Below are 26,678 nucleotides of genomic sequence, written 5' to 3'. Positions count from 1 at the left end.
AGATAAAGCAATCTTTCTCATCTCACTCGATGTTGTAGTTCTCAATGCACAAGCTTCTCCCTGAAACTAGGGACAAGTCTCCTGCCAAAGTCTTTGTCTCTCAGCGCTCTCATTGCTTCCAGCATAGGTGTGGAGGAGAAAGGCCAAGGCATGCACCCCTTGTCCCTTATTTTATATCTTTTGACCATGCGCCTAGTAGACATGAGTACAGGCACGTCCAGGTGGGCTCTGCTGACTCACAAGATTGCTCCATCCCACCCCCGTGGTGTCATCTCATGCGACTGAGTCATAGAGTTGAGCAATCTCCATTGTACAGTCTTGTGCTGCTGTCACTGTATTGTAAATCCTTTGTATCCCTGCTGGAGAATAGTCACTTCACACCCTGCTGGGCGGGGGCTATTGTCCTGGTAGAACAGACTCTTAAACATACAGCATATTTCTCTAAGAACTGTGCAGCAAAATCTCATAACTTGATACACAATGACGCTACACATTTTTGGACAGCACAATGGGTTTAAGATATTCTGACCTTTCATCAGATATTTCTCTGGCCTGCTTAGTATGAACTATTACAGCCACACTGAAAGTATGAATATGGGGTTCACAGGGTGCTGCTTTGGGGTGCAGTGTGTCACCCTGGGGGGGAAAGACTTCAGGAAGAGGCTGTTTTTGCAAAGCCCACCTCCTCTGCCTAGGAATTCAGCAGTGGGAATTGCTTTGCCAAAGTGATCAGTTTTGGCTAGTGTTGCGTGACAAATCACTTGAGTACTGAGTTCAGGGGTAGTGGCATGTTGTGATCCTGATTGCGTGAAGACAGGTGTTTGTACCCAGTGATGCGGGCTCTGCCAAAACAAGCCTAGCTGCCGTTTCACTCTCTCCTTCCGCCCTGTTTCAAGACACCGCTGATTCGACTCAAATGAGAGTCTTTGTTTTGTTAAGTGATCGTTAGAGCTGAAATCGCTGATAACCAGGTCTAGCTACTGAACCTCAGGGCACGTCTACACTTAAAATGCTGCATCAGCACTGTAGTGCTTAAATAAAGATGCTCTAAACCGACAGGAGAGAGCTTCTCCCATTGGCTTAATCAATCCACCTTCCCAAGAGCTGGTAGCTGTGTCGACGGGAGAAGCTTTCCTGCTGACATGGCATTGTCTACATGGGCAGATAGGTCGGTATAACTACGTCACTCAGGGAGGTGGATTTTTCACATGCCAAATGACGTAGTCATACCAATATAGGTCTGTCATGTAGACCAGACCTAAGTTGCACAGATGTTGGCAGCAGCAGCAGCTGAGGCATTTCTAACGCCATCTTCCCCACCCCTCTGGTGGGAGGGGAACTCATGTGAACGTATCTTTTAACTCTGGGCCTTCACTGACCAAGGACAGCAACTGTGAGTGGGATGCAGTGGAGCGAGAGGGCAAAGGCAGATTCAAGGAGCATTTGTTGGACTTTCACCGCGCAAGGTGAAAAACAGATGCAAAGGACACCAGCCAATGGATTCTGGGCTGGGAGTTCTCATGGTCACATGCTTTCGAGTCATGGTTGTGGTCTTTTCCCAGAATAATGCCAAGTTCCATTTCTCTTTTTATTAAAAGTTCTCTTTTATTACACACAGACTCTGTGCTTGCAAGAGGGGAAATTCTGGCTTTTAGCAGCGCCCGAGGTGGTGATACTTTTCCTAGATTACTGGGTGGGGGCTCCAGCCGGTCCTGTTTCGTACTGGAACCCTGCGGTACTGAACTGGTGGTTGCTGCTGACTCCACCTGGCAGAAGGGTTACGTCTGGCAAAAAAAGCAGAAACATGGTGATAGATTCCACTAGAGCGTGATGTGCCAACTGGTGGCTTGTCTCTGGGAGGCGACACACAAAGCTGCTGAATTCTGACCCGTAAAGATAGTGGAGCCAAGGGAAATTTTTCACGGTGCTGACCACTTATAGGGGATGATTCGTCTGCACTGATGAGGTTTCAATCCCAGGAGATGTTCAGAGCATTACACTGCAAAAGCCAACACTTCCCAGTGTACAGAGAGTAACCCCTGGGTTCTCAGGAGTGCCAAAGGAAGGGAACGTGGAAGTGCCAGGAAAAGGCGTTCTGTGCTGGTGCCTAAAACATCTAGGACATCCCTCAAGAGTGACCAACTCTCCCTGACACGCTCAATGACGTTCCCAGCTGTCTTATAACAAATCCTGGGTCACTCGGGAGGCAAAGCACCTTTACAGCAATAATGAGACCAAGCTAGAGATGACTGTCTAACAGGCTGGTATGGGAACAGAGCAGAGGACCTCTTACCGTCTTGGTGTCGGCAGTGCGGAGAGTGGACATGGATACATCGTTCGTCTGAGATTCTGTGCTGAATGTTCGGACTCTCTTGATCCATCCCCAGTACTCCTCTCTCACCTAGAGAGTCAGGGACACGGTCACTGCATCTGGTCACTAACCCTGAGGAAATCAGACATGGCCACCACTAGGCCAGTAAAGGTGCTGGGTGGGTGATGAAGGGCCATGGGCATTACCTGACGATTGAGGAGACAGTGCACCAGAAAGATGAAGGCTCCCTGCAGGCTGTTGATGATGGTGAATAAATACTCCATGACTGTGGCTGCTGGGCCGACTTGTAGGAGACCAAGGATCCACGTGCAGCCCAGAATGAAGAGCTGGGCTATGGCTTTAAAGGTTAGTAACCTGCATAAAGGCACATGGAGAGATCTCGTTACAATTATCCTGTGGAGACAAACTGCGTCAGGAGGGTCTGGGCAGAGTGAGAGAGAGCTACCGGCCCCTGCTTTACCATGTGGGACAGGGTTATTGTCAATGCCAAGACAATAGAAATTTAGAATGATAGAAGATGAGGGTTGGAAGGCACCTCAGGAGGTATCTAGTCCAACCCCCTGCTCAAAGCTGGACCAACCCATGGGACCAACATGTTCCTGTGGATCCTAAATACATGGTCCCCTTCCTGCAATCCCCACACCTTCCCTGTGCCAAGAACCTTCCGAACCAAGGGATCTGACCCTCCTCCATTGTTTCATTGCTTTCTCACCTGTGGTCTCTGAGGGTGGACACATCCGTATTGAGGGTGGAGAGTTTGTTTCTCAGGATCCACAGGATCAGGGCAAAGAACGTTGTATTTATCTGTGGAAATGGCAGGAAATATTTCCTGTAAAATGTCCCTTCCGGGGCCGGGGAGACCAGCTGAAGCAGAGAACGATCCCACGGGACTGATCCGAACACTGCTGAACCAGTGGGGAGTCCAGGTGGGAATCATCCAAGGGAATCATCCCCTCCCCTGTAATCTCCCGTGGCAATTCTCGGTCCCTGCCCATGCACAGAGCTGATGGCACAGCCAGGGCTGAGATGAATCAATGGAATCCCAGAGGCCAGATTGTGCTCAGAGATAAATATGGAGCCACTCCAGTTTCTGGTGGGGTCAATAGTTATTCTGGGTTTACACTGGTGTCTCTGAGAGCAGGATCTGGCTCGGATATAGCAAGGGACTAATCCCAGGACTGGCCCAAGCGGATGGGCTCAGTGGGACCTAACTGGGTCGTTCCTTGGGTTCCCGTGGGCCCCGTTCTCCTTCCTGCTTCACTAAAATCAATGGGGCCACAGAGGTGAGACGCGAACGGGGCCCTGTGGTTCTGGGAAATACCCACCAGGATTATGACACAGACTGGACCCAGGAAGCTCCAATGAAATCCTTTCTCCTGGCTGAGCCAGCAGCTGCAGATAGGGAGGAAGAAGAAAGGCGTTATCCCACAAACAACAACGTGGTGACATGAATGTGACTGCTCCCCTTTGTCAGCCCTCGCCATCTACTGCCGCATCTCCTGCTTTCTGTCACCCCTTCTTCTGCCAGCCCATCCACGGACCCTCTCAGGTGGATGCTTGTAGTATCGATGAGGCCGGACACACCGCTGATGTAAAGCGGCCTTGCTACACTGAAGGAAGTGGAGCTACACTGATTTACACCCACTGAGGATCTCGCCGGGGGAGCCTAGAACACATCATTCCCTAGGTTAGTGGAGGTGCTCACTTTACAGATGGACCGGCAGGGATTTGCACACAGTAAGAAGGTGCATTTTTTCTACCCTCCAGCACCACAAGCAAAGCCTGGGACCTGGGAGCCAAGCTGGGACCTTTCTGTCTTGTTCTTGCTCATCATCAGTGTGGTGAGGACTGTAGGTGCACGACAGGTGCCCAATGCCCCACTGCACTAGGGGCACCTTAGGGCTATTGGGGAGGAGGTAGGGTCCCCGCAGGGATGTTCATCTCCCAGGCAGGGTGAGCAGGGAAATCTAGGTTAAATACAGACCTGGGTGAGCTTGTGCGACCTAGCAGGGAAGCCACGTCCCAGCTCCGCATCGGGATGGACGCTGCACTTACTACTGGGGAGATCCATAGCCTTCAGGATTCAGGGCTGCAGAAATAGCCACCACCAGGGCCGGGAATCCGTAGCCGAATGGGTACATGTATCTCTTCTTGAACCTGCCAGCGCTGGTGTAATTCACGACCTTCAGGTTCCTGACGGTGAGGAAGAGATGCAGCCCCTCCAGGAACATCCAGGTGAAGCAGGCCAGGAAGAGGTAGTGCAGGAAGCCAGCAATGACAGCACACGCCACCTGGGGGAGACAGAGAGCTGGGAGACACTGTGGCTGGGAGGGGAAATGCTGAGTATGGGACAGACCTGCCTGGTGGGGTCACACCGGGATTCTGGTTAACACAGCTCTCCAGTTATAAGACTCACTGACCCAGAGACAGCAGGTTCCTGGGACTCAGGGGATCCAGGTTCTGTTCCCAGCCCTGCCACAGATTCCCCGGGTGACCTTGGGCAAGTCACGTAGGAAAGGAACTGAGACACAGGGAGAATGTGACATAGGAATCAAACTGGCCGAAGTCCTGGGGATGGAGAGACTCGGGCCCCTGTGTCCAGTGTAAAGGGGCCTAAAGGGGGGTGGAAAAATCTCGCTGGGAATCTGACCTGGGTCCAGCCAAGCCTAGAATCCAGGGAGCACAAAGGGGTTCTAGCCACACACCCCTGCCCCGCTGCAAGCGGAGGAACAGAGTAGGTGAGAATCGGGCCCTGGGAGCGGAGCAGGCCGTACCCGACTGCTGGTGCGGGTCACTGCGGTGAGGAAGAGCAGGTCGGCCAGGAAGAGGCAGAGGCAGAGCTGCAGGTGGATGGAGGTGCTGACGTTGCGGATGGAGCGGCACAGCAGGAAGGTGAGGATGGCGAAGAGGAGGCAGAGCAGAGAGATGGTCAGTGCCACGTAGGTGACGACGGTCAGTGTGTAACTCTCCTGTAACACAGCAAAGGAGAATCACCACCACCCTACTCAGCCTTTTCCCGCCAAAGCCTCCAGTCACTGCGGTGACAGTTTTGCCCAAGCAATGGCAGAGTGCGGCTGGCGCTGAGAGTCCCGCCCTGCGATCCGAGTCTAACACCGAGATACCGTCACTGCGGTGGGAGCCATAAGGAGGGCGAAGCTGGAGAGATGGTCGCAGCTGCAGGTGGTGTGAGTGCTGTTCGCGTGCAGAACGGTGCAGCCGTCCGGAGACCAGGAGCCTTCCCGGTCCACGAATTTCCAGTAGACGCAGAGAGACTCTTCCTTCGCTTGTATGTCCTGGAAACACAACAGAATCATCCTCATCCCCACGGGAGCACAGAGCGCTGTTTGGGTTAGCACGTGTCTATACACGCAGTAACAGACCTGGCTATGGCGCAGGGTGAAGTTTGCAGGTCTGGAGAGGTGAATGTGTCTCCTGCCTCCGACGGCCCCACTCACCACCCTGGAGTTGAGGTGACTATTCCCCAGCGTCCCACCAGCTGGTGGATTTCCCTGGCTGAGAAGTCTCCTGTTGATGATGGAGCCCAGGGTGGAGTAAGAAATAAAAGCAGCAGCAGCCGTCAGACCTGCTGGGAGAGGAGACGGAGACGCTATGGCAAAGAATGAGCCAGCCAGGTGCCCAGCAACCAGGGGTCCCAGCGAGCCCGTGGCAGAGCTGGGAATGGAACCCAGGAGTCCTGGCCACAACTCATAATTTCACCACTGGACCATGCCACCTCCTCTCTCGGAGGCCCAGGAACACGTCTGGCTGGAAGCTTTTGGCTGCAGGAAGCAGAGATGATGATATCATTTTTCTCAGCGAGAGCAGGCAGAGGGGCTGGCCAGGGACGAGCTTCCCCTGGTGGTGGAGGACTAGGGGCTACCAGCCTGAATGTGGCAGCTGAGGGTATATGTTACCCTGGTCCCCTCTCATCCCATTCGGGGGTCCCTGCTCTTTCCATTCTCTGGGCCCATGTCCTACCAGAGACCCTTGCATCAGCTGCCTCCCCTCGGACCCCGCAGCTCCTCACCGCTTGGAGCTCAAGCTCTAGGGCAGCTGGGAACAAAGGGGTCTGCAGAGCTCACAGCCCGAGAAGGAGCATTCTGGTGCTAGAGACAGAGGTGGGGGTCCCAGCCTGCAGATCCCTGGGGAGGGAGGAATGGGGGAACCCAGTCTGGGGGTCGGTGCCTGGGAATGGCTCTGTGCTGTGGTTTGGGCCCAGGGTGTCTCCATCCCCAGGATGGTACCTTGTGTGGCTGCCCCAGTGACTGTACTGCAGTGGACATCCATCCTCTCCCCGTGAGCGCTCAGCCTGAAGACCTCGCTGTCCTGGCTGCAGGCCCCTGTGATGAGCCGCGTCTGGACAGCTGCAGGGGGGAGGGGGAAACGACAGAGCCCCTCGCTGTGAAACCACTTTCCTGGGAATCTGTCCCGGCTGGGCCAGCTCCACGCCCCCTCCCACGCCACTTGGTGCCACGGGGCTTCAGGGCTCTTCCCCACTGGGGGAGGGGGAAGTTTGGAGCTCCCCCTCTAAGTCCCATTGGCCACCCCTCCGTGCCCCCTTCCCACATTTGGTCTGTGTCTCCCTGGGGATGCTGGGGATCCCCGGGGATAGGAGGGCGTAAAGCCCCTATGGTGGATTGCCAAGTGTTGTATTTAACCCCTTCTCAAGCAGTTGCTGTTGCTCCTGGGGGCACTGGCGGGGCCAGGCTCTATTTCCTGGGCCGGGTCAGGGCAGGTCCGTGTCTGTGTTCACCACAGGCTCACAGCCACACAGATATTTCGGCTCCAACTTCCAGTGGATTTGGGGCCCAGTGTAGAACCCCGGATCTCCCGGCAGCCAGCAGGCAGCGCTGAGAGCCACCCATCCCCCCCTCACCCATAGACTCTGTTGTCACGCTCTGTGTCATGTTCCCCAGGGACCTGTGCGCAGTGGCCAGCGCGGCCGCCTCCACGCTCTGCAGCAGGACGTCCACGGCCGACGCTACCTCCCCTTCGCTCATGCTGTCCCAGACAGAGGTGTTGTTCATGATGGCGCTGAAAGTGTGAATCTCTTCCTGGGGAGAGGAAAGGAAACACCCTGGAAGCGAGGAGTCCGGGGGGTCAGGCGCCACGTCCCATGTGTTCGCAGGGGACAGCGACGTGTCTTAGGTACATCGGGCGTCACAGCCTCTCCCAGCTCAGGGGCTGCAGTGCTCTCAGAGGGGAACCCTTTACAAAGCCAGGAGGGGCTGGAACCTTTTGTCATTCCTTCTTCGTCCCCTACACCCCATCCCTCCCTCCCAGGGCATAACATTGTCACGAGCCCACAGCTGCCGAGGTCAGAAAGCTATGGCAGAGCAGGGAGAGACCCAGACTGATGAGCTGAAGGAGAATCCTCATTAACTATTAGCAGTATGGGGCTTCTGATGCACAACACAACAGTTCTGAACACTAGAGGGTGGACAAAGACACATGTGCACACACCCCAATAGAGGGCGTATGTGCCCACACCAACCCACACCACTAGGGGGCGTGTTCACACACACACACACACACCTCCCCACTACAGGGCGTGTGGACGCACACAACTGTCACTACCAGAGGACATCTGCATGTGCCCACACCCACCCACACCACTAGAGGACACATATGCACACACCCACCCACCCACCAGTGAAGGGCACAGATATTTTCTGAAGAGTATCTGTCACCCGCAGTGAGACTCCTAAACCAGCTTAGCAGCAGGCAGAGATCTGGGCTGCGGGGCACATGGGGGGAGGGGCCCTAGCCAGCAGGGCACATTCAAGGGCTGGAGCCTCTCACCTCTAGAGATAATGCCGCGCTTCTGGCTCCACACGTCGATGTCAAAATCTCTAAGGTCGAATTCAGGAAAGAGCAAAAGCTGCTGCTGCTGCTGCTCAGCTCTCCCTGCAGAGACCAGGGCAGAGGGTGAGTTCTGCAGGCACTGCAGGGCGAACGTGCAGGGGCCTGATCCTGACACCCTTAATTGTGTGACTGAAGCTTTTCAGGATCAGGCCCTAGATCCCTGAAGATTGTATCAGACTTGCACAGCGCAGGACACGCCCGCTGGGCTGTTACCGCAGTGAGATTCATGCGGAGAAACGGAACAGGTGCGGGTGTGTGAGAAGAAGGTCAGAAGAATAAACAGGGAACAAAGTGCTGAACTTAGAAGTGGAAGGTAAGAGAAGGATCAGGGAACCCACAACTAGATGGGGGGATGTCATACAAAAGGATTTGATGAGCTGTAGAGTTTCCGAAGGATTGCTCCAAGACAGACTAGAAGGGAGAAGGACTTGAACAGCTGATAGCATGTAGATGGGACCAGCCTAGGAGGAGGAGGAAGAGGAGGAGGAAGATCGGGTCCCAGCTATGAAAGGAACAAACCCAGCAGTGCCTTAATCTTGGCTGGGGTTTGTAGGCGCTACCGAAAAACCAATAACAAAGGTTTTTGTCTGGGAATTTCCATATTGGTGGCACAAAACACAGGGCAAAAATCCCCAACAAATGAAGGATGGGTTCAAAGGTACCTGCAGAGGGCAGTTCCTGCGCCTCTCTTTGATTCTCTCCAGCTCAGCGCTGCTGTTATAGCAGGGGTCTTGGAGCAGCGGGAAGAGAGGAGCAGATATTAGCGCTTTCACCGCAGATTTTCATATCATATCATATCATATCCTGCTTGAGGGAAAATCCCCTTGTCCTCCAGCCCCACAGGCTGCTCTCTGTCTACATGCTGCGCTGCCAACAGTTTAACAAGCGGCTGCTCTAATAAAACTCCCTCCCTTCCTCCCCATCTCACTCCATCGCTCTGTCCCCTCCATTTACACTCCGCTTTGCCCCGCCCTCCTGCTCCCGTCCCCTGCTTCCCGCACATGACTCTGTGCACCTGCCCCCCTCCAGCTGATCTGAGCATGTGGTAAGGTGGCTGGATGAATTTGCTGGCATTCTTTCTACAAACACAGGGGCATTGGCAGCCCCAAGTCTGTGCATTAGCACTAGAGGGCGCCACTGAGTGTGAGGGTGGGGAGAGAAAAACAGGGTTACTTACCAGTAACTGTTGTTCTTTGAGATATGTTGCTCATATCCATTCCATTATAGGTGTGTACGCACCCCATGGACAGATTCCTGGAACTTTTTTCCCTTAGCTAGCTCTGTAGGGTCGGCTCAGGTGCCCCCTGGAGTGCCACGCTCATGCCGTGGTACATAGGGCGCTGCCGACTCTGCGGCCCCTCAGTTCCTTCTTTCTGCCGACTCCGACAGTAGGGACGGAGGGCGGGTGTGGAATGGATATGAGCAACACATCTCGAAGAACAACAGTTACTGGTAAGTAACCCTGTTTTCTCTCTTCGAGTGATTGCTCATATCCATTCCATTATAGGTGATTAAATAGCCATACCCTGGAGGTGGGTAGGAGTCAGCATTGAGCTGGTCTCGCCAGTACTGCCCTGCCGAAGCCCACGTCCTCTCTCGCCTGCTGTACGATGGCGTACTGGGACGTGAAGGTGTGGACCGACGACCAGGTCGCTGCTCTGCAGATGTCCTGCTGGGGCACCCTCTCCAAGAAGGCCGCCGATAAGGCCTGGGCTCTGGTTGAGTGTGCTGTCACAGTTCCTGGAAGCAGCACCTTCGCCCGCTCGTAACAGGTCCTGATGCAGGTGGTGATCCAGGTGGAGATGCGCTGGGTGGAGACGGGTGAGCCCTTCATCCGGTCCACCACTGCCACGAACAACTGTGTTGACTTCCGGAAAGGACTGGTCCGCTTGATGTAGAAGGCTAAGGCTCATCTGACATCCAGGGAGTGCCATCTCCGCTCCTCCTCCAAACCGTGCGGTTTAGGAAAAAACACGGGGAGGAAGATATCCTGGTTATAATGAAACTGAGACATCACCTTTGGCAGGAATGCTGGGTGGGGTCTCAGTCGGACCTTATCTTTGTAGAAGACCATGTAGGGGGGCTCCGAGGTCAAAGCTCTTACCTCGGAGACCCTCCTAGCCGATGTAATGGCCACCAGGAAGGCTACCTTCCAAGAGAGGATGAGCAGTGGGCATGTGGCCGTGGGCTCGAAGGGGGGTCCTGTCAACATGGTGAGGACCAGGTTTAGATCCCAGGGAGGCACCGGGTCACGGACCTGGGGATACAGCCTCTCCACCCTCTTGAGGAACTTGACTGACATGGGGTGGGAGAACAGGGAACACCCTTCCATCGGCTGGTGAAAAGCTGAGATAGCTGCCAGGTGCACCTTTAGGGAAGCCAGTGCTTAACCCTAGAGCTTCGGGTGGAGCAGGTACTCCAAGATCGCCTGTATGGGTGTACCGGACGGTGGGATACCCTGGGACTCCGCCCAACAGGTAAAATGCTTCCACTTGGCCTGGTACACAACCTGAGTGGAAGGTTTCCTGCTGCCCAGCAGAATCTGTTGGACCTGCGTCGAGCAGGCCCTCTCTCCCTCCGTCAGCCACAGAGTCTCCATGCCATCAGGTGGAGGGAGTCCAGGTCTGGGTGCAGCAGGTGACCCTGGTCCTGTGAGAGGAGGTCATAATGCCTCGGGAGCGGGATCGGCGTGTCAATGGACAGGTCGAGTAGCATAGTGTACCAGTGCTGCCGCGGCCAGGCTGGTGCAATCAATATCATGTCCTCCCTGTCCCTCTTTATTTTCAAAAGGACCCTGGGCAGGAGCGGGATGGGGGAAAACGCATATTGAAGGGTCCCCTTCCAGTCTTTGAGGAACGCGTCGGAGAGGGAGCCCGGCTCGCGACCCTGGAGCGAGCAGAACCTCGGGCACTTCCTGTTCCAGGACGATGCGAATAGGTCCAGTTGGGGAACCCCCCACTTTCAGAAGATTGAAGCCACCACCTCCGGGTGTAGTGTCCAGTCGTGGCGGGGTAAGAACAACCTGCTGAGGTGGTCTGCCTCGTCGTTCCTGACCCCCGGGAGGTGAGAGGCAGATATGTGAAATTTGTGCCTCACCGCCAGGTCCCAAAGAAGAGTAGCCTCCTGGCAAAGAGCCGAGGAGCGCGCACCCCCCTGTCTGTTTATATAAAACATGGCCGCCATGTTGTCTGTAAGGACCTGGACCATCCTGCCCCTCAGGAATTTGATGAAGACCTTGCAGGCCAAGGGGACTGCCCTGAGCTCTCTGACATTTATATGGAGAGCCCTCTCGTCTAGTGACCATAGCCCCTGGGTGCTCAGGTCCTTGCTGATGTGAGCCCCCCAACCCTCGTCTGAGGCGTCTGTTATCAGGGTCACTGAGGGGGCCAAGTCTCTGAAGGGGACGCCCCTCAGAACCTCCCCGGGGTCCCTCCACCAGTCCAGGGAGGACAGTATCTGGGCGGGAACTGTGACCACCTTGTTCAGCCAGTGTCTGGCCAGTGCATAGACTGACGCCAGCCACCCTTGGAGAGGCCTGAGCTTGAGGCGAGCCAGCCTCACCACATAAGTACATGCCGCCATGTGTCCGAACAGCTGAAGGCAGTGCCTGGCTGTCGTCGTGGGGGACTTGTGCAGACCGTTGGTTATGGCAGTCGTTGTTTCGAACCGAGTCTGAGGGAGGAAATCTCTGGCCTGGGTGGCATCCAATGTGGCCCCTATGAACTCTATGCGCTGCACCGGTGTGAGAGTGGACTTCTGTTCATTTATGAGCAGACCCAGTCTGGTGCATGTGGCGCAGGTAAGAGCCAGGATGTTCCTCACATGGGCCCTGGACTTGCCCCGGATCAGCCAGTCGTCCAGGTAAGGGAATATCTGGACCCCTCTGAGGCGCAGGTGGGCCGCTACCACTGCCATGCATTTTGTAAACACCCTTGGCGCGGACGAAAGGCCAAAGGTAGGGCCGCAAACTGGTAGTGGCTTCCAGCTACCATAAAATTTAAGAACTTTCTGCGACCTGGAAGGATAGTGATATGAAAATACATGTCCTTCAGGTTGAGGGCAGCATACCAGTCCCCTGGATCTAGGGCAGGAATAATGGAGGCTAGAGAAACCATATGAAACCTGGTGCGCCTGACAAACTTGTTCAGACGTCTGAGGTCCAGAATAGGCCTCAGGCCCCCTTGGCCTTGGGGATTAGGAAATACCGTGAGTAGAAACCCCTTCCTCGTTCCTGTGGAGGAACCTCCTCTACCGCACCGAGCGTGAGGAGGGAGTTGACCTCCTGTATGAGGACTTGGTCGTGAGAGGGGTCCCTGAAGAGGGACTGGGTGGGGGAAGAGTTGGGGGGGAAGGCCGTAAGTTGTAAGGCATAGCCTCTGAGGACTATGCCAAGGACCCATTGGTCCGTGGTAATGGCTGCCCATTCGGCGTAGTAAGGCCGAAGCCTGTGGGCAAATAACTTGGAGCGATCCAGTGGGGACGGAGGAGTGCCACCCTCATGCACCCCGTCAAAATCTTTTATTGGCAGTATTGCCCTTGCTTGGGCCTTGCTGAGGCCCTGTGGAGGGCCCTTGACGGTCGTGGTGACTGGGCGCCCGGTACCGATCCCGACCCCTCCTGGGCTGAGCAGGTCTGGGAGGCAGCCTTGGTGGAGGCTGCGGTTGCCTCTGGGCCTGAGGGTGGGCCTGGCACCTCGAGGCCTGGGAGGTGTATAGCCCTAGGGACCTCAGGGTGGCTTGTGAGTCCTTTAGGGCGTGGAGCTTTTCGTCCGTCCTCTCGAAGAAGAGGCCGGTGTAATCAAAGGGGAGGTCCTGTATAGACTGTTGGATCTCCTGGGACAGGCTGGAAGCTTGTCGCCAAGAGCAGCGGCGCATGACGATGGCCGAAGCGATCGCCCTGCTAGCAGCATCCGCTGCATCACTAGCCGACTGACGTGCTACCTTAGCCACCGCCACCCCCTCCTGCGATACCATGGCGAAGTCTGCGGCCTGGTCCGGGGGCAACCCCGAGGAGAACCTCTTCAGAGAGGACTAGAGGTTCAAATTGTACTTCCCCAGGAGGGCCTGATGGTTTGCGACCCTCAGCTGTAGGCCGCAGTGGAATATGTTTTACGCCCGAAAAGGTCAAGCTTTTTGCTGTCCTTGTCCTTCGGGGTGTTGCCCTGGCCCCCCTGGCGATCCCGCTGGCTCACTGCATCCACTATGAGCGAACCTGGGGCGGGGTGCGTATAAAGGAACTCAAACCACTCCTTAGGTACATAGTATTTGCGCTCAGCACCTTTCGAAGTAGGGGCCACTGAGGAGGGGGTTTGCCAGAGGGTCTTGGCTATCTTCATCATCCTCTCATGAATGGGAAGGGCCAGTCATGATGGGCCTGCTGTCTCAGAAACCCCAAAGAGGGGGTCCTCCTCCTCCGACAGTTCTTTAATTTCCAGACCGAGATTGTCTGCCACTCTCCTCAGGAGGTCCTGATGGGCCCGGAAGTCAAAGAGGGGAGCCTTATGGTCCCTGGCTGCCGCCTCATCCAGAGAGGAGGAGGAGGATTGAGGAAGGGCCCCTGTAGAAGGTCCTTCCTCAGGGTCAGACCCCTCCTCCGAGGGGTGGCCCTCCTGTGTACAGGTTGGTGGGAGCACTGGTTGGGCCACTGAGGAGTGAACCGTGGTGGTCCCTTGACCCATCTGTGTACCCCAGGACCCCCAATATGGCCATTGCCAGGGGCCTTGAGGCCATGTAGGTGCAGGCGTAGGGACCTGCTGGGTCATTTCCAGGCGCCCCCCCTTGGATCCTGAGCCACTTGACTTGTACTTATGGGCCCTGGAACGGGAGCGGCTCCGGGACGATGATGACCTCCGGTGCTGGTGTCTGCAGTGCCGATGAGGAGAGGAGCTACTGGAGGAGCTGTAGCTGGAATGACCCCTCCGTCTGGAAGACTTACGGCGACACTTCCCAGATCTAGAGCGGGAGCGGTGACGCCTGTGTCGTCGCGACGCTGATCTGGAGTGCGACGTGTCACGCAGTGCCGAGGCGCTCGGTGCTGGGATGCATGATGCCGAGGCAGGCAGCATTGGGGATCGATGTCGAGCTGGGCTCCGCACTGGGGTACCGGAGCCCAAACTAAGGTCCCCGCTCAAGGCAGAACTGTAATGCCTTCGCCTCGAGCGTTTGTCCCTCGACCGCCCTCAGTGCTGCAGTGCTGGGGAGCTCAACGACCCGGAGTCAGAGCTAGGAGGGGAGCCCGCACTCTCGACCCTCCTTGACCGTCTGGGGGGAGACCTCGACTCCCGTCTCTTCCACCTACCGGGAAACCCAACGCGGGTTTACCCCGAGACACCGGTCCCGGAACCCTCGGCCAAGGGAGAGACGGAGGCATAGGCAGGCCCATGAGGGCGCGTGCCACAGCGAAAGCCTCCGGTGTCGACAGCCTTTGCAGAGGCGCTCCCCCACCCCCAGGAGTTGAGGGAGGCTCTCTGCGAGGAGATGCTGGTGCCGGAGTAACCTCCATGGCACGTAGCTGGGGCATCTCCTGTTTTACCCCCTGCTTTCCCGGCAGCAGGGAGGAGTCCATGTGTGCGGCCTCCCGCCGCTTCTTCTTCTTCGGTGCTGACAGCGGTGCCGGTGCCGGTGTCGGTGGAGCGCTCCGCACCGACGAGACACTCGGTGCCACTGGAGAACGCGACGGCTCGGAGTCCGGGAGGAGCGCGGACTCCATGAGGATTGCCTTCAATCTTGCGTCCCTCTCCTTCTGGGTCCGTGGCTTGAAGGACCTACAGATCCTACATTTCTCTTTTCTATGTTGCTCCCCGAGGCATCGGAGGCAACGGTCGTGAGGGTCACTCACAGGGAAGGATTTTGCACACGCGGTGCAGGCTTTAAAGCCGGTGGAGCCAGGCGTGGCTCAGCTCTAGCCCCTAAGGGCACTATCTCTACAACTTAACTACTTACTAATCACTAAGAAAAACAATGAACAAGAACTTGAATAACAAAGCTAGAGAGCTAAGGGAGGCTACTTGCGGTATGCAAGAGGCAGACGTTCCAGCAACCGTCACAGGCGGAAAGAAGGGACTGAGGGGCCACAGGGTCGGCAGTGCCCTATGTATCGCGGCATGAGCGCAGCACTGCAGGGGGCGCCTGAGCCGACCCTACGGAGCTAGCTAAGGGAAAAAAGTTCTGGGAATCTGTGCACGGGGCGCGCACACACCTATAATGGAATGGATATGAGCAATCACTCAAAGAGAGAACTAATTATCCCTGCCCGCCTCCAAGACTTCCTGGTTTTCATGGACTCTGCAGAGAGACCTGCTGGGTACAGACGCTTCTGCCCGCGGGGGGAGAACTCACCTTTACACGTGGTTTGGTTCAGTACCCAGCTCCTGACTCCGGTGGAAGGGATTAGGCCGGCTGGGCACGTACACTGGAAACTCCCACCGGTGTTGATGCATAGGGCTTCCGGGCCGCAGATGTCAGAGGATCTGGCACATTCATTAATATCTGGGAGGGGAAATCAGAGAGGCCCCACTGAGCAGCTGTTTTGAATCCCTCACCACAGAGTTGTCATCAGCAGGGCTTTGAACCTGGGACTTTCACCACCACAGTGAGGTGTACATTAAAGGAGTAATTCCATTGCCAGGCAGCAGTAGAAAGTTATCTTCCTGATGGACCAAACATTAGAGGGGAACAAAGGGGGTCCACTGAGGCTCACTCAGGGCCCCACTGACACCCGAAACAAGGTAGGGCTGAGACCCTTTGTCATTCCTTAGGAGCAGAGAGTTTTTAGACAGGGAAAGGGACAGAGAGAGCCCAGCAACTCACAGCATCTCTGCTCTCTTCTCCCACCCTTCCTGTTAGAAAGGGGGCAATCTGCTCTCTCCTCCTCCTCCCTTCAACAGCAGGCCTGGAAGGCGGGGATAAAGAGACCCTGGGGCAGCCCCCCCTCCCAGGAGACAGGGGTGAAGAACCCCTCTTGCTGCAGGAGGACCTGAGGTGTGTTGGGGGGTCAGGGGCAGATGTGGGGGCTGCTGCAGGGGGCAGAACTGTTTGCGGGGCTGGGCGAAGGGCATGGACGCTCAGTGCCATCAGCAGCCAGAGAGCTCCTGCCATGGGACCAAACCACCGTATCCTACCCCTGGGAGAGCAGGCAATGCCGGAGTGCCACAGGCCTGGATCCCCTCCTGGTGGGTCCTGATTCTGCTCTCCCACTGGGATAAATCTGGAGAAACTATTAAAGTAATTAAGGCTGCTCTGGATTTTACACCAGTATAACCAAGGCCAGAATCTAGTCCAATGGGCCCAATACTCCTTCAATTCACCCACGCTGGCTGGTTCTAGTGAAACCCCTGAGCAAACCCTGGTTTCCACAGGACTGTCTCACCGAATTTAACAATCAAAGGCCTGACTCTCAGCAACACTCAGGCCGCACTAGGCTGCTCTGGCAGCGTAACGGCACTTCAGAATTTGGTGTATTGAAAACTGTGTTAGCCTCACAAGCTCTCACTTTACATCTGCGAGGGGCCTTCCTGGTCCTGTTTACAGGCTGGGGGCCTCCGTGCAGAAGTGTGTGATCTGGTTTTTCAGCAGTCTGTCTGCAAAAGAGGTAACCTAGAACAAAGTGGCGGGAGGCAGAGGGGGGGATTATACCCATCTGCTGCAGGGAGCAGCCTGCTTTGTCTCTCTCTGTTTTGGGTTCTTGGCTGTTAGGGTTCTGAACGAAAGAAATAACCTTGTGTTGTGCTGCAGCCGGCCAGCGAGAGGATTTTATGCTTCGTTTCCCACTGTGTGCGTGTGTGCTATGGACATAACAGATGGCAGAACAGTCACTGTGGCATCTACGGTTCAATCCCTGGTCCCACAATGAGGCCGATGACTTCAATGGGTCCAAGATTTGGGGAGATTTAGGAGCCCATGTTTGAAACCCAAGGGGTGGAAATGTGGCTGAAATCGCTATCAACTTCCAGTCACAGGGGAACACACCGGCATTGCCAGGCTGGGTCAGTCCATGTACCCCAGTATCCCGACTGCGACAGCTGCTGCAGAGGAAGGTGTAACTGTCCCGCCGCAGCCGTGGGATAATCTGCCCCCAGGAAGGTCTCTAATAATCAGAGGTCGGCTTAAGCCCTGACATGGGATGTTTTCCTCCCTCCCAGAATTATTGTCCATTAACTAAGCGCCGGGGACTGGGGTGAGCCCAGCCTCCAGCTCTGCGGGTGCAGGCGAGGGTCACGTGGTGGCCTCGTGCCAAAGCTGGCAGAAGCCCCGGTGCAGCGCCAGGCCTGGAACTGGAAGGGGAAGTGTGTGGGGGGAGGGGGTGTCTCAGCGGGTGGGGGTCAGAGGAGAGCTCACCATGGCAGGTGTTCTCACTCGAGCCCCTGAACGTGGCTTTCCCAGAGCTGGACTCGTATCCATCGATGCAGCTGCAATTGTAACTCCCAGGCGTGTTGGTGCAGTGTGTGTAGTTTCCGCAGTCTACCCGGCTCGGCCCCAGACACTCGTCAATATCTGCAACACAGACGCTCTATCCGGTCCTGGCAGGGAGACATTCCCTGTATCACCCCCTGCACTGAGGTGGGTGATGGGACTCAGGTGACTCAACTGAATTAAAAAATAAAAGGCCTGATTCTCAGCAACACTCAGGCTACACCAGGTTGCTCTGGCAGCGTAACGGCCACTTGAGAATTTGGTGGATTGAAAATTGTTTTAGTCTCACAAGTTCTCACTTTACATCTGCAATGGGCCTTCCTGCTCCTGCTTGCAGTCTGGGGCCTCAGCCGGCCAGCGAGAGGATTTTATGCTTCGTTTCCCACTGTGTGCGTGTGTGCTATGGACATAACAGATGGCGGAACAATCCACTGTGGCATCTATGGGTCAATCCCTGTCCCACAATGGGGCCAAATGCAGCCAAGATTTGGGGAGATTGAGGAGTCCATGTTTGAAGCTTGGTCTCCCAAGGGGTGGAAATGTGGCAGAAATCCCTATCACGTTCCAATCACAGGGGAACACACCGGCATTGCCAGCCTGGGTCAGTCCCAAAGGCCCATCTATCCCGGTATCCCGACTGCGACAGGTGCTACCGAGGAAGGTGTAAGTGTCCCGCCGCAGCCGTGGGATAATCTGCCCCAGGAAGGTCTCTAATAATCAGAGGTCGGCTTAAACCCTGAGGTGGGAGGTTTTCCTCCCTCCCAGAATTATTGTCCATTAACTATCACAGCCCCAGGTATTGTTGTTCCCCATAGAGGCGGCCAGTCCCTCTTTCAAACTCGACTCACTCACAGCCTGGCTGCCAATCACTCCGTGGTGGCCCTGTGCCTTTGCCAAAGCAGGCTGAAGCCCAGGTGCAGCGCCAGGCCTGGAATGAGCACGTAAGTTGCGTGCGGAGAGGAGGATTCTCAGAGGGTGAGAGGAGAACTCACCACGGCAGGTGTTCTCACTCGCACTCTTGAACGTGGCTTTCCCAGAGCTGGACTCGTATCCATTGATGCAGCTGCAATAGTAACTCCCAGGCATGTTGGTGCAGTTTGCGTGGGGTCCGCAGTCTGCCCGGTTTGGCCCCAGACACTTGTCAATATCTGCAAATAAGGAGGGGATGCTCTGTCCAGTCCTGGCAGGAGACGTTTCCCGTATCACCCCCTGCACTGAGCTGGGTGACGGGACCCAGGCGACCAGGACCTTGTTGAATTTAGCAATCAAAGGCCTGATTCTCAGCAACACTCAGGCCACACCAGGCTGCTCTGGCAGCGTAACGGCCACTTGAGAATTCCCTGCCCTGAACGAGGGGCTGCCCCAGCAGGTGTGGAGCGGCTTTAGGGGCTCTGCCCCCACCCTGTTCCCAGACCCTGATGTAGGAGCCATGGCCAGGGCTCCCTGCGCTGCAGCTATCCTCTGCCCCCAGGGTTCATGGGAGGCAGATCAGGAGCGTGGCTCGGGTGCCCTGCACTGTGGTATTCCCTGCCACCCAGGCCCATGGGGGGCAGAGCGCACTGAGCTATTCCCATGACCCGCACATAAGGCCCCTTCCCAGGCTCAGAGGGGCACTAGCAGTCCGGACGCTGTGTGCTGGGGCCAGCGAAGGTTCCCTTCCATTTCCGTGGTGCTTCTCTGCAGCAAAAGGAATTTACTACGTGGGTCTCTTTCTAACTCGGGGGGTTTATTCCTCGTCCAAGTGTCGGGGATGGGGGTGAGCCCAGCCTCCAGCTCTGCGGGAACAGACGAGGGTCACGTCTCATCACAGCCTCAGTGACGGCCTTGTGCCTTTGCCAAAGCTGGTGCAGCGCCAGGTCTGGGCTCAGCAGGTGTGAGCTGTGTGTGTGGGGGGGTGTCTCAGCAGATGAGGGCCAGGGGAGAGCTCACCACGGCAGGTGTTCTCACTCGCGCTCCTGAACGTGATTTTCCCAGAGCTGGACTCGTAGCCAACGATGCAGCTGCAACTGTAGCTTCCAGGTGTGTTGGTGCAGTGTGCGTGGGGTCCGCAGTTTGCCTGGGTTGGCTCCAGACACTCGTCAATATCTGCAACACAGGAGGGGACGTGATGTCCACTGAGCTGGGCAGCGGGACCCAGGTGACTGGGCCTCTGAGCGATGAGTGAATAATGCCCCAATTCTCAGTTCCCCATTTATGTTGCTGGAATGTCTGTCCCAGGCCCCTGAGCGCCCAGCCCCGGGAACGGGGAGTCGGCTCCACCTGCACCCAGATCCCCCACATTAGGAGAAGGTGGGGGGATGTCCCCTTGGCGCTCCAGGCTCCCTGTGTGTTGTGGGAGGGTGAAAGAGAAGCTGAATCACCTCTGTCCTCCCCTCCCCATGGATCCCTGCACTGAGCTGGGTGACAGGACCCAGGCGACTGGGCCCCTGTGAGGTTAACAATCAAAGGCCTGATTCTCAGCAACACTCAGGCCGCACTAGGCTGCTCTGGCAGTGTAACGGCCACTTGAGAATCCCCCGCCCTGAACGAGGGGCTTCTCCAGCTCGTGTGGAGCGGCTTTAGGGGCCCTGCCCCACCGTTCCCAGCCCTGATGCAGGGGCCGTTTCTGGGGTGCCCTGTGCTGCAGCTATTCTCTGCCTCCCAGGGCCCATAAGGGGCAGATCAGGGGTGTGGCTGGGGTGCCCTGCACTGTGGATATTCCCTGCCCCCAGGGCCCATGGTGGGCAGAGCGCACTGTGCTAATTCGGTGGCCCGCATGTAAGGCCCCTTCCCAGGCTCAGGGGGGCACTAGCAGCCCGGACGCTGTGTGCTGGGGTCACTGAGGGTCCCCTCCTGTCTCCATGGTGCTTTTCTGCAGCACAAGGAGTTTGCTGTGTGGGTCTCTTTCTAACTTTAGGGGTTTATTCCTCGTCCAAGCGCCAGGGACAGAGGTGAGCCCAGCCCCCAGCTCTGTGGGAACAGACGAGGGTCACGTCTCATCACAGCCTCAGTGACGGCCTCGTGCCTTTGCCAAATCTGGTGCAGCGCCAGGTCTGGGCTGAGCAGGTGTGAGCTGTGTGTGTGTGGGGTGGTGTCTCAGCAGGTGGGGGCCAGGAGAGCGCTCACCACGGCAGGTGTTCTCACTCGTGCTCCTGAATGTGGCTTTCCCAGAGCTGGACTCGTAGCCAACGATGCAGCTGCAACTGTAGCTCCCAGGCATGTTGTTGCAGTGTGTGTGGGGTCCGCAGTCTACCCGGCTCAGCCCCAGACACTCGTTAATATCTGCAACACAGGAGGGGACGTGATGTCCACTGAGCTGAGCCGCAGGCCGAGACGACTGGGCCTCTGAGCTATAAGTGAATAATGCCCCGATTCTCAGTTCCCCATTTATGCTGCTGGAATGTCTGACCCAGCCCCTGAGCGCCCAGCCCCAGGAACGGGGAGTCGACTCCACCTGCACCCAGATCCCCCATGTGAGGGGAGGGTGGGGGGATGTCCCCCTGGGGCTCCAGGCTCCCTGTGTGTTGGGGGAGGAGGAAAGAGAAGCTCCGTCCCCTCTGTCCTCTCCTCCCCATGGATCCCTGCATATGGGGGAGGCAGAAGGTGTAGCTGGCTGCCCCTTTCTGTTCCTCTAGGCAGGGATCCCTGGGGCCCCTGCTGCCAGGGCTGACTAAGGACCAAGCTGGGGTTCAGACTGGTCCATGTGATAGGCCCCGCCCCAAACTGTGTCTGATCCACAGAGCCCAGCACTTCTGGCTCTTTAGCCCCAGCTGCAGCAGCTCCTGCTCCTCGCTCTGGAATCCCCTGGTTCAATTCCCCAGGAGGGCAGCTCTGACCAGTGCTGGTGCCCCCTGTTCCCCAGATGGGCTGAGCCCCACACAACAGATTGTAGAATTGGCTGCTCTGGCCCAGCCCCCACAAGAACAAGGCAGGAGCCCCGTTACCGTCACAGATGACTGTTGGATCACTGAAGATTGGATTCCCACTCGGCCGGTATCCGTCCCGGCAGGTGGAGTGGGTGCTGTTCACACACTTGGTGTTTGGCAGGTGTGACATGTGGTTGCTGCAGCTCTCAGAGGTACCTGGAGGGGCGAGAACAGCTGGACAGGGTCAGCTAGTGCAGAGCGGCTCCCCCCAAACACACACACAGCGGGACCAACTCCTTTCACACGCCCCATTCGCTGAGTCTTATCCCTGGGCACCTGGCAAACAGCTCTGCCGCCATCCATCGCCTGGCAGCAAGATTCTCCAACTGCACAGGAGGCCTGGACTCCCCGGGTAGTGCAAACGGGACGAGCCACCAGGGCCTGGCCTTGGTTCACATGAAACATTTTCAATTTCACCCAATTTTTCTTTTCTCCGCAGCGGTTGCAGTCACTCCCATTAGCCTCAGTTTCAATCCGAAAAGTCACTTTGAACCAGAAAACAGGAATCTCTCAATTAAAAAATTATTTCATCTCCCTCCCCCCGAGTTTTTTTCCTAGTAAAACCAAACATTCCTCTGATCTGAATTGGAGCTGGGAAGGGAAGGTGAGGGTTACACAGGGCACCTTCTCCTCTCTCCTGCACACACCTACCCTGCTCCAGGCAGGGCCTGCATGTTGTTCTCCAGGACAGCTGTATCTTCACCCACATTCCCATCCTGGGCTTCCTCATTTCCATAGCTCTACTCAGTCCTGACCCAGAACCCCTGCTCCTCTAGCCCTGCGATTCCCCTGCAACCACCGCCACAGCAGTGCTCCTCAAACTCGATTCTCGGCCTCCTGCTGTCCCAGCCCCGAGCTCCCCGCACATGCAGAGTTGTGGCATCACATCTCAGTGCCACCCTCTGGGCCAGCCTGCTGGGTTCCAGCTATGGCTGTCTGCACTGCCAAGCCTTGAGCAGGGGGCGAGGCCTAGTGACACCATCAGGAGATGGCTCAGTGCGGCGCGGCAGAAGGAGGAATCCTGGTTAAAAGACGGTGTGTCTAGGGGCAAGGTAGAACCCGTAAGCAGAGGGGGTGAGGGAGACTGAATGGACAAATGGACATAGAGGGACTAAAGCTCACACACGGAGGGGCCAGATCCTCAGCGGGTGTAAGCTGGCATCACTCCTTTAACGTCAGTGGAGCTCTGCTGATTTACTCGAGCTGGGATGTGTCCCGTAAACCTTCCCAGTTCCAAAGAGTCTGGGTTTTCCCTTCTGTTGGCAAATCGTACAGTCAGCTGCTCGACCGCACTTGGGTTGGTTGTGCAATACATTCAAGAGACCAGATAACCAGCACCAGTCAGGTCTATTGCTAAAAGTCAGTAATAGGATATTACAGGGAAAAAGGTTCAATACAACTCCAGTTTCCAGGAACCCATCTCCTGCAACAGTGTTGAATTCACTGTACGAAGAAGGCTTGCTTCCAAAGTCACACCCTGAAAGCTGTCCTTTTTATAACCAAGCTCTTTACAAGGAAAAAGGTACCGTAGCCATCCTCTGAGGTTAGTCTTAACCAATCATCTTTCTACCTTGTTTCTCTTGTATCAGACTGTGCCCCTTATCTCTTTGTTCTGGACACATGCATTCCACGGAGCAAGAGTGCGACGGCAGCTGCTCGGCTTGTCCCCTGTATATTGTCTTTATCTTTTGGACATTCCAGAGAGAGTAACTCCCTGCCTGTTCCTTGGTAGAACCCCCTATGTTCTGATCCTGGCAGTTTTCCTGGCTACTTAAGCTAATGCAAGGTGTTATGGAATCCTTAGCAGAGGTGAACAAGATTATAGAAAAACAGGCCAGTGTAGGCCATGTAACTGCTAGAAGTGTATATACAATATAATGTTACATGCGTTAAGCACATCCCATCAGTATTAATATATGTAATGTGAATCATACCTATTGATAATGTGATATATTCTATTAGCCCAGCACACATTGGTCAACACTTCAGAAATAGATTTAACCTCCACCTAAACAATCCAGCTATTCCCAATGACCCAGGTCCAATTACTCCCCACCCCCAAGTACAGTCTCAGTAATCCCACCGAGAGCTGCCAAGCCTGCGTCAGTTTCATGGCAGAGACACATTCTGTGTGGGGCTCTCATGCAATGGGCACAAACGGGTCACATACAGCATTACATTCTGCCAGCCAGGGAACTTACCAGTCGACATTTGGGTGCTCCCTGGTGGTGGAGAGGGGAATAGGACGAGGAGGAGAAATACTTGAAAGAAATAAAAAATAAAGATGTGATTTTAAAATGTTATACACAGAAATAAGCACCAGAATAAGGGGGGTGGGGGTTCTGGCCCCGTCTATGGACCAAATTTTGCTTGTTTACCCCACTGTGATTCTGGTGTAAATCCAGTTAAGTCAATTCTTTCACTAATAACTATAATTATTGTATAATATGCAGGAACTCCAGTTTTGTGCCACTACGGAAAACTGGCTTAACCAGCTACCTGGAAATTCCCCTTGTGCTACTGCCACCTGTCACCACGTAGCACACTCCTCAGTGTAAATTCCAGCTCGAGGAGTCACACCTGCTCTCGCTCTGATCAACCTCGCATGGTAAAAATAGAAGTGTGGCCGTGGTAAGGGACGTAACAGGAGAGGCTCGCGACCCTGAGTATGATCCCATCCAAGAGAACAGGTACATAAACAAGGGGGCTAGTCCCTCCCCCACAAACGGCAACACTTCTCGTTGTAGCACGTAGCTAGATGAGAGCTATGTCTTCTCAAGCTGGAACACTCACTTTCCAGCTCCAGTGCAGACATTCCCATAGACCCCTCTGGATTCTCCTACCCCCACCCTTGAGTTCAGCCCATGGCCTTCGTTCCACTCACCCAATGGATACGTGTCACCTCGGGTTCCCATGGTGGCTCAGCTGCTAACAGGAGAGGACGAGCTCTGAGGAGTCTGAGCTTTGCAGCCTCCTTATCTTGGAGAAATTAGACAGGAAGGCAAGTTAACTTACATCCTGCTGCATTAGATCGTATCAATCAACAGCACTGCACACAGGACAGCACTGCCTTCTCACCATGCCCCGTTCTCCTTCCTTCTGACTAACCGCATCTCCCACTGTCTGAGCGCCTCCACCGGTGCCACCTCTTGACCTGTGCTGGGGACTGACATCGGCGCCGAGAGGGAGATTCCGCATCCCGTGTCAAAGCAGGCCAGCTCGATGACGCTGACTTGGAGCAACTGCTGGGGGAGCGTCCTTGATCTACCCCCAGTGGCCATCTGGCGAGAGATCTTCCTCCACGTACTGGGGATCTCCACTGCCCTTCAGGGGGACCCAAAGTGGGCATGCCCCGGGACACCGGCCCCTCCTCCTTCGGCAGAGGGAGGAGCGGAGATGGTGTAGGCAAGGCCAACAAGGCTCTTGCCGCCTGAAAAGCGTCCGGTGTTGATGACGTCGGAAGGGGTGCTCTCCCACTTCCAGGAGTCGGGGGAGGCTCCCTGCTCGGAGATGCAGGCACCGGAGAAGACTTGACGGGCCATGTCCGGTGCATCTCCGCACTCGACCCTGCCTGTACCGATGGCGCAGGGGAGTGTCCGCGCTCTCTCTCTTCTTCTTCAGCACCGAGGATGTTGTGTGGTGCCGAGTCGAGCCCTGTGCCATGGGTGCACTCTGCACTGAGGTGACGCTCGGTGCCGAGGTGGAGTGGGACGGCTCAGACACCGGGCGGAGCGCTGCCTCCATGAGCAGGGCTTTTAACAGGATCTCTTGGTCCTTCTGAGTCCCCGGTTTAAAAGCTCTGCATATCTTACACTTGTCTTTCCTATGCTCTTCCCCCAAGCACTTAAGGCATCGGTCATGGGGGTCGCTGAGCAGGAAAGCCTTCCTGCAGGAGACTCATGGCTTAAATCCAGGAGACCAGGGCGTGGCCCGGCCGCTCTACGTCCCTGAGGGACTTCTTATCTAACTACACTTAACAACACTTAACAACTACTTAAAACTAACTAAAGTACTTTGAATAACAAAGAGTTCAAAGAAGGGGAATAGTACTTGCTGTGACCAAGGCTAATTCCAGCAACTGTCATGGGCGGAAAGAAGGAACTGAGGGGGCGCAGGGCCGGCAGTGCCTCATATACCGCAGCAGGTGCACAGGACTCCAGGGGACACCAGAGCCGGCCCTACGGGGTCTGCTAAAGGGAAAAAAGTTCCGGAAACCATGCACAGAAGCGTGCACTCACCTATAGTGGAATGGACATGAGCGATCACTTGAAGAAGAACACACCTGTTTGGCATGATTTGTTCTTGACAAATCCATGTTGGTTACTACTTATTATCCTCTGGGTTTTAATAAATTGGTAGTTTAATCATTTGTTCCAGTATCTTTCTGGGTATTGAAGGCAGGCTGACTAGTCTATCATTCCCCAAGACCTCTTTTTGACCTTTTTGTGAAGATAGGAACTATGTTTGCCCTTGTTAGGCACTTCACGCATGAGTTCTAGGAGATAATAGTGCAGAGATTGCTTCAGCTAATTTCTTAAGTACTCTAGAGTGAATTTTCTCAGGCACTGATGACTTGCTTATATCTAATTTATCTAAATATTCTTTAGCTCCTAACTGATCTGTTATTTCCCTATTCTGGCTAGTGTTCCCACAGGGCAGGGTCTTAAAGGAGGTCACTCCCCTGGACTCGGGCTCTCCAGTCGTCCCATCCAGGTGTCCGTAAGCTCAGGTGAAAAAAGGCAGAGAAATACACTCAAGCTCCTTCTTCTGTGATCTCGCTCGTGTTGGTCTGACCAGGTCGCCTTTTCTTGTGGTCCCCCCACCACATAGGAACAGCTCTGGGCCAAACAATGTAACAAACATGCTTCTTCCATTATAGATGAATCTTCCACTGACAAAAAACACTGCACATGCTTGTGGGTTTTGCCCATATAAAGTCCATTTCTGCTCAGTGACTTCCCCTTCCTCAAGAATTTTCCGGTGGCTGGCTCTGACCCGTCTGGATTGCAGTGAGCAGAGGGCTGTTGTTCACCTGCCTTATTTCCTCCTCTGTCTGCTTTTGAACACAATGCCAGTGGCTGAACAAATTTCTTTGCTCTTCTGTTTGCCGTTGCTGGAACAGCCAGTGAAAGTGACTGGGGAATAGCAACAGGGATATTTGCAACG

The 26,678-nt window shown here is 55.4% G+C and overlaps 1 protein-coding gene across 1 annotated transcript; it reads right to left on the bottom strand.

Moving 5' to 3' along the window:
- Positions 1–1,340: 1,340 nt before the first annotated feature.
- LOC137163266 (adhesion G protein-coupled receptor E3-like) lies at positions 1,341–25,054 on the bottom strand. The gene is made up of 19 exons (XM_067563448.1): positions 24,874–25,054; positions 21,531–21,698; positions 20,713–20,868; positions 19,537–19,692; positions 18,600–18,755; positions 15,535–15,684; positions 8,860–8,927; positions 8,135–8,239; positions 7,209–7,386; positions 6,577–6,696; positions 5,713–5,918; positions 5,455–5,625; positions 5,107–5,301; positions 4,388–4,623; positions 3,658–3,724; positions 3,045–3,136; positions 2,518–2,686; positions 2,294–2,401; positions 1,341–1,391 (listed from the first exon to the last, which is right to left on the bottom strand). Exons 1-19 carry the CDS (start codon positions 25,052–25,054, stop codon positions 1,341–1,343), a joined length of 2,733 nt encoding a protein of 910 aa, XP_067419549.1.
- Positions 25,055–26,678: the final 1,624 nt, after the last annotated feature.

The sequence above is a fragment of the Emydura macquarii genome, unplaced genomic scaffold (assembly GCF_026122565.2).
Source record: "Emydura macquarii macquarii isolate MOO-44397 ecotype Brisbane River unplaced genomic scaffold, CSIRO-AGI_Emac_v2 contig_2485, whole genome shotgun sequence".
Lineage (NCBI taxonomy): Eukaryota > Metazoa > Chordata > Testudines > Chelidae > Emydura > Emydura macquarii.
This window is presented reverse-complemented; position numbering and strand designations above follow the sequence as displayed.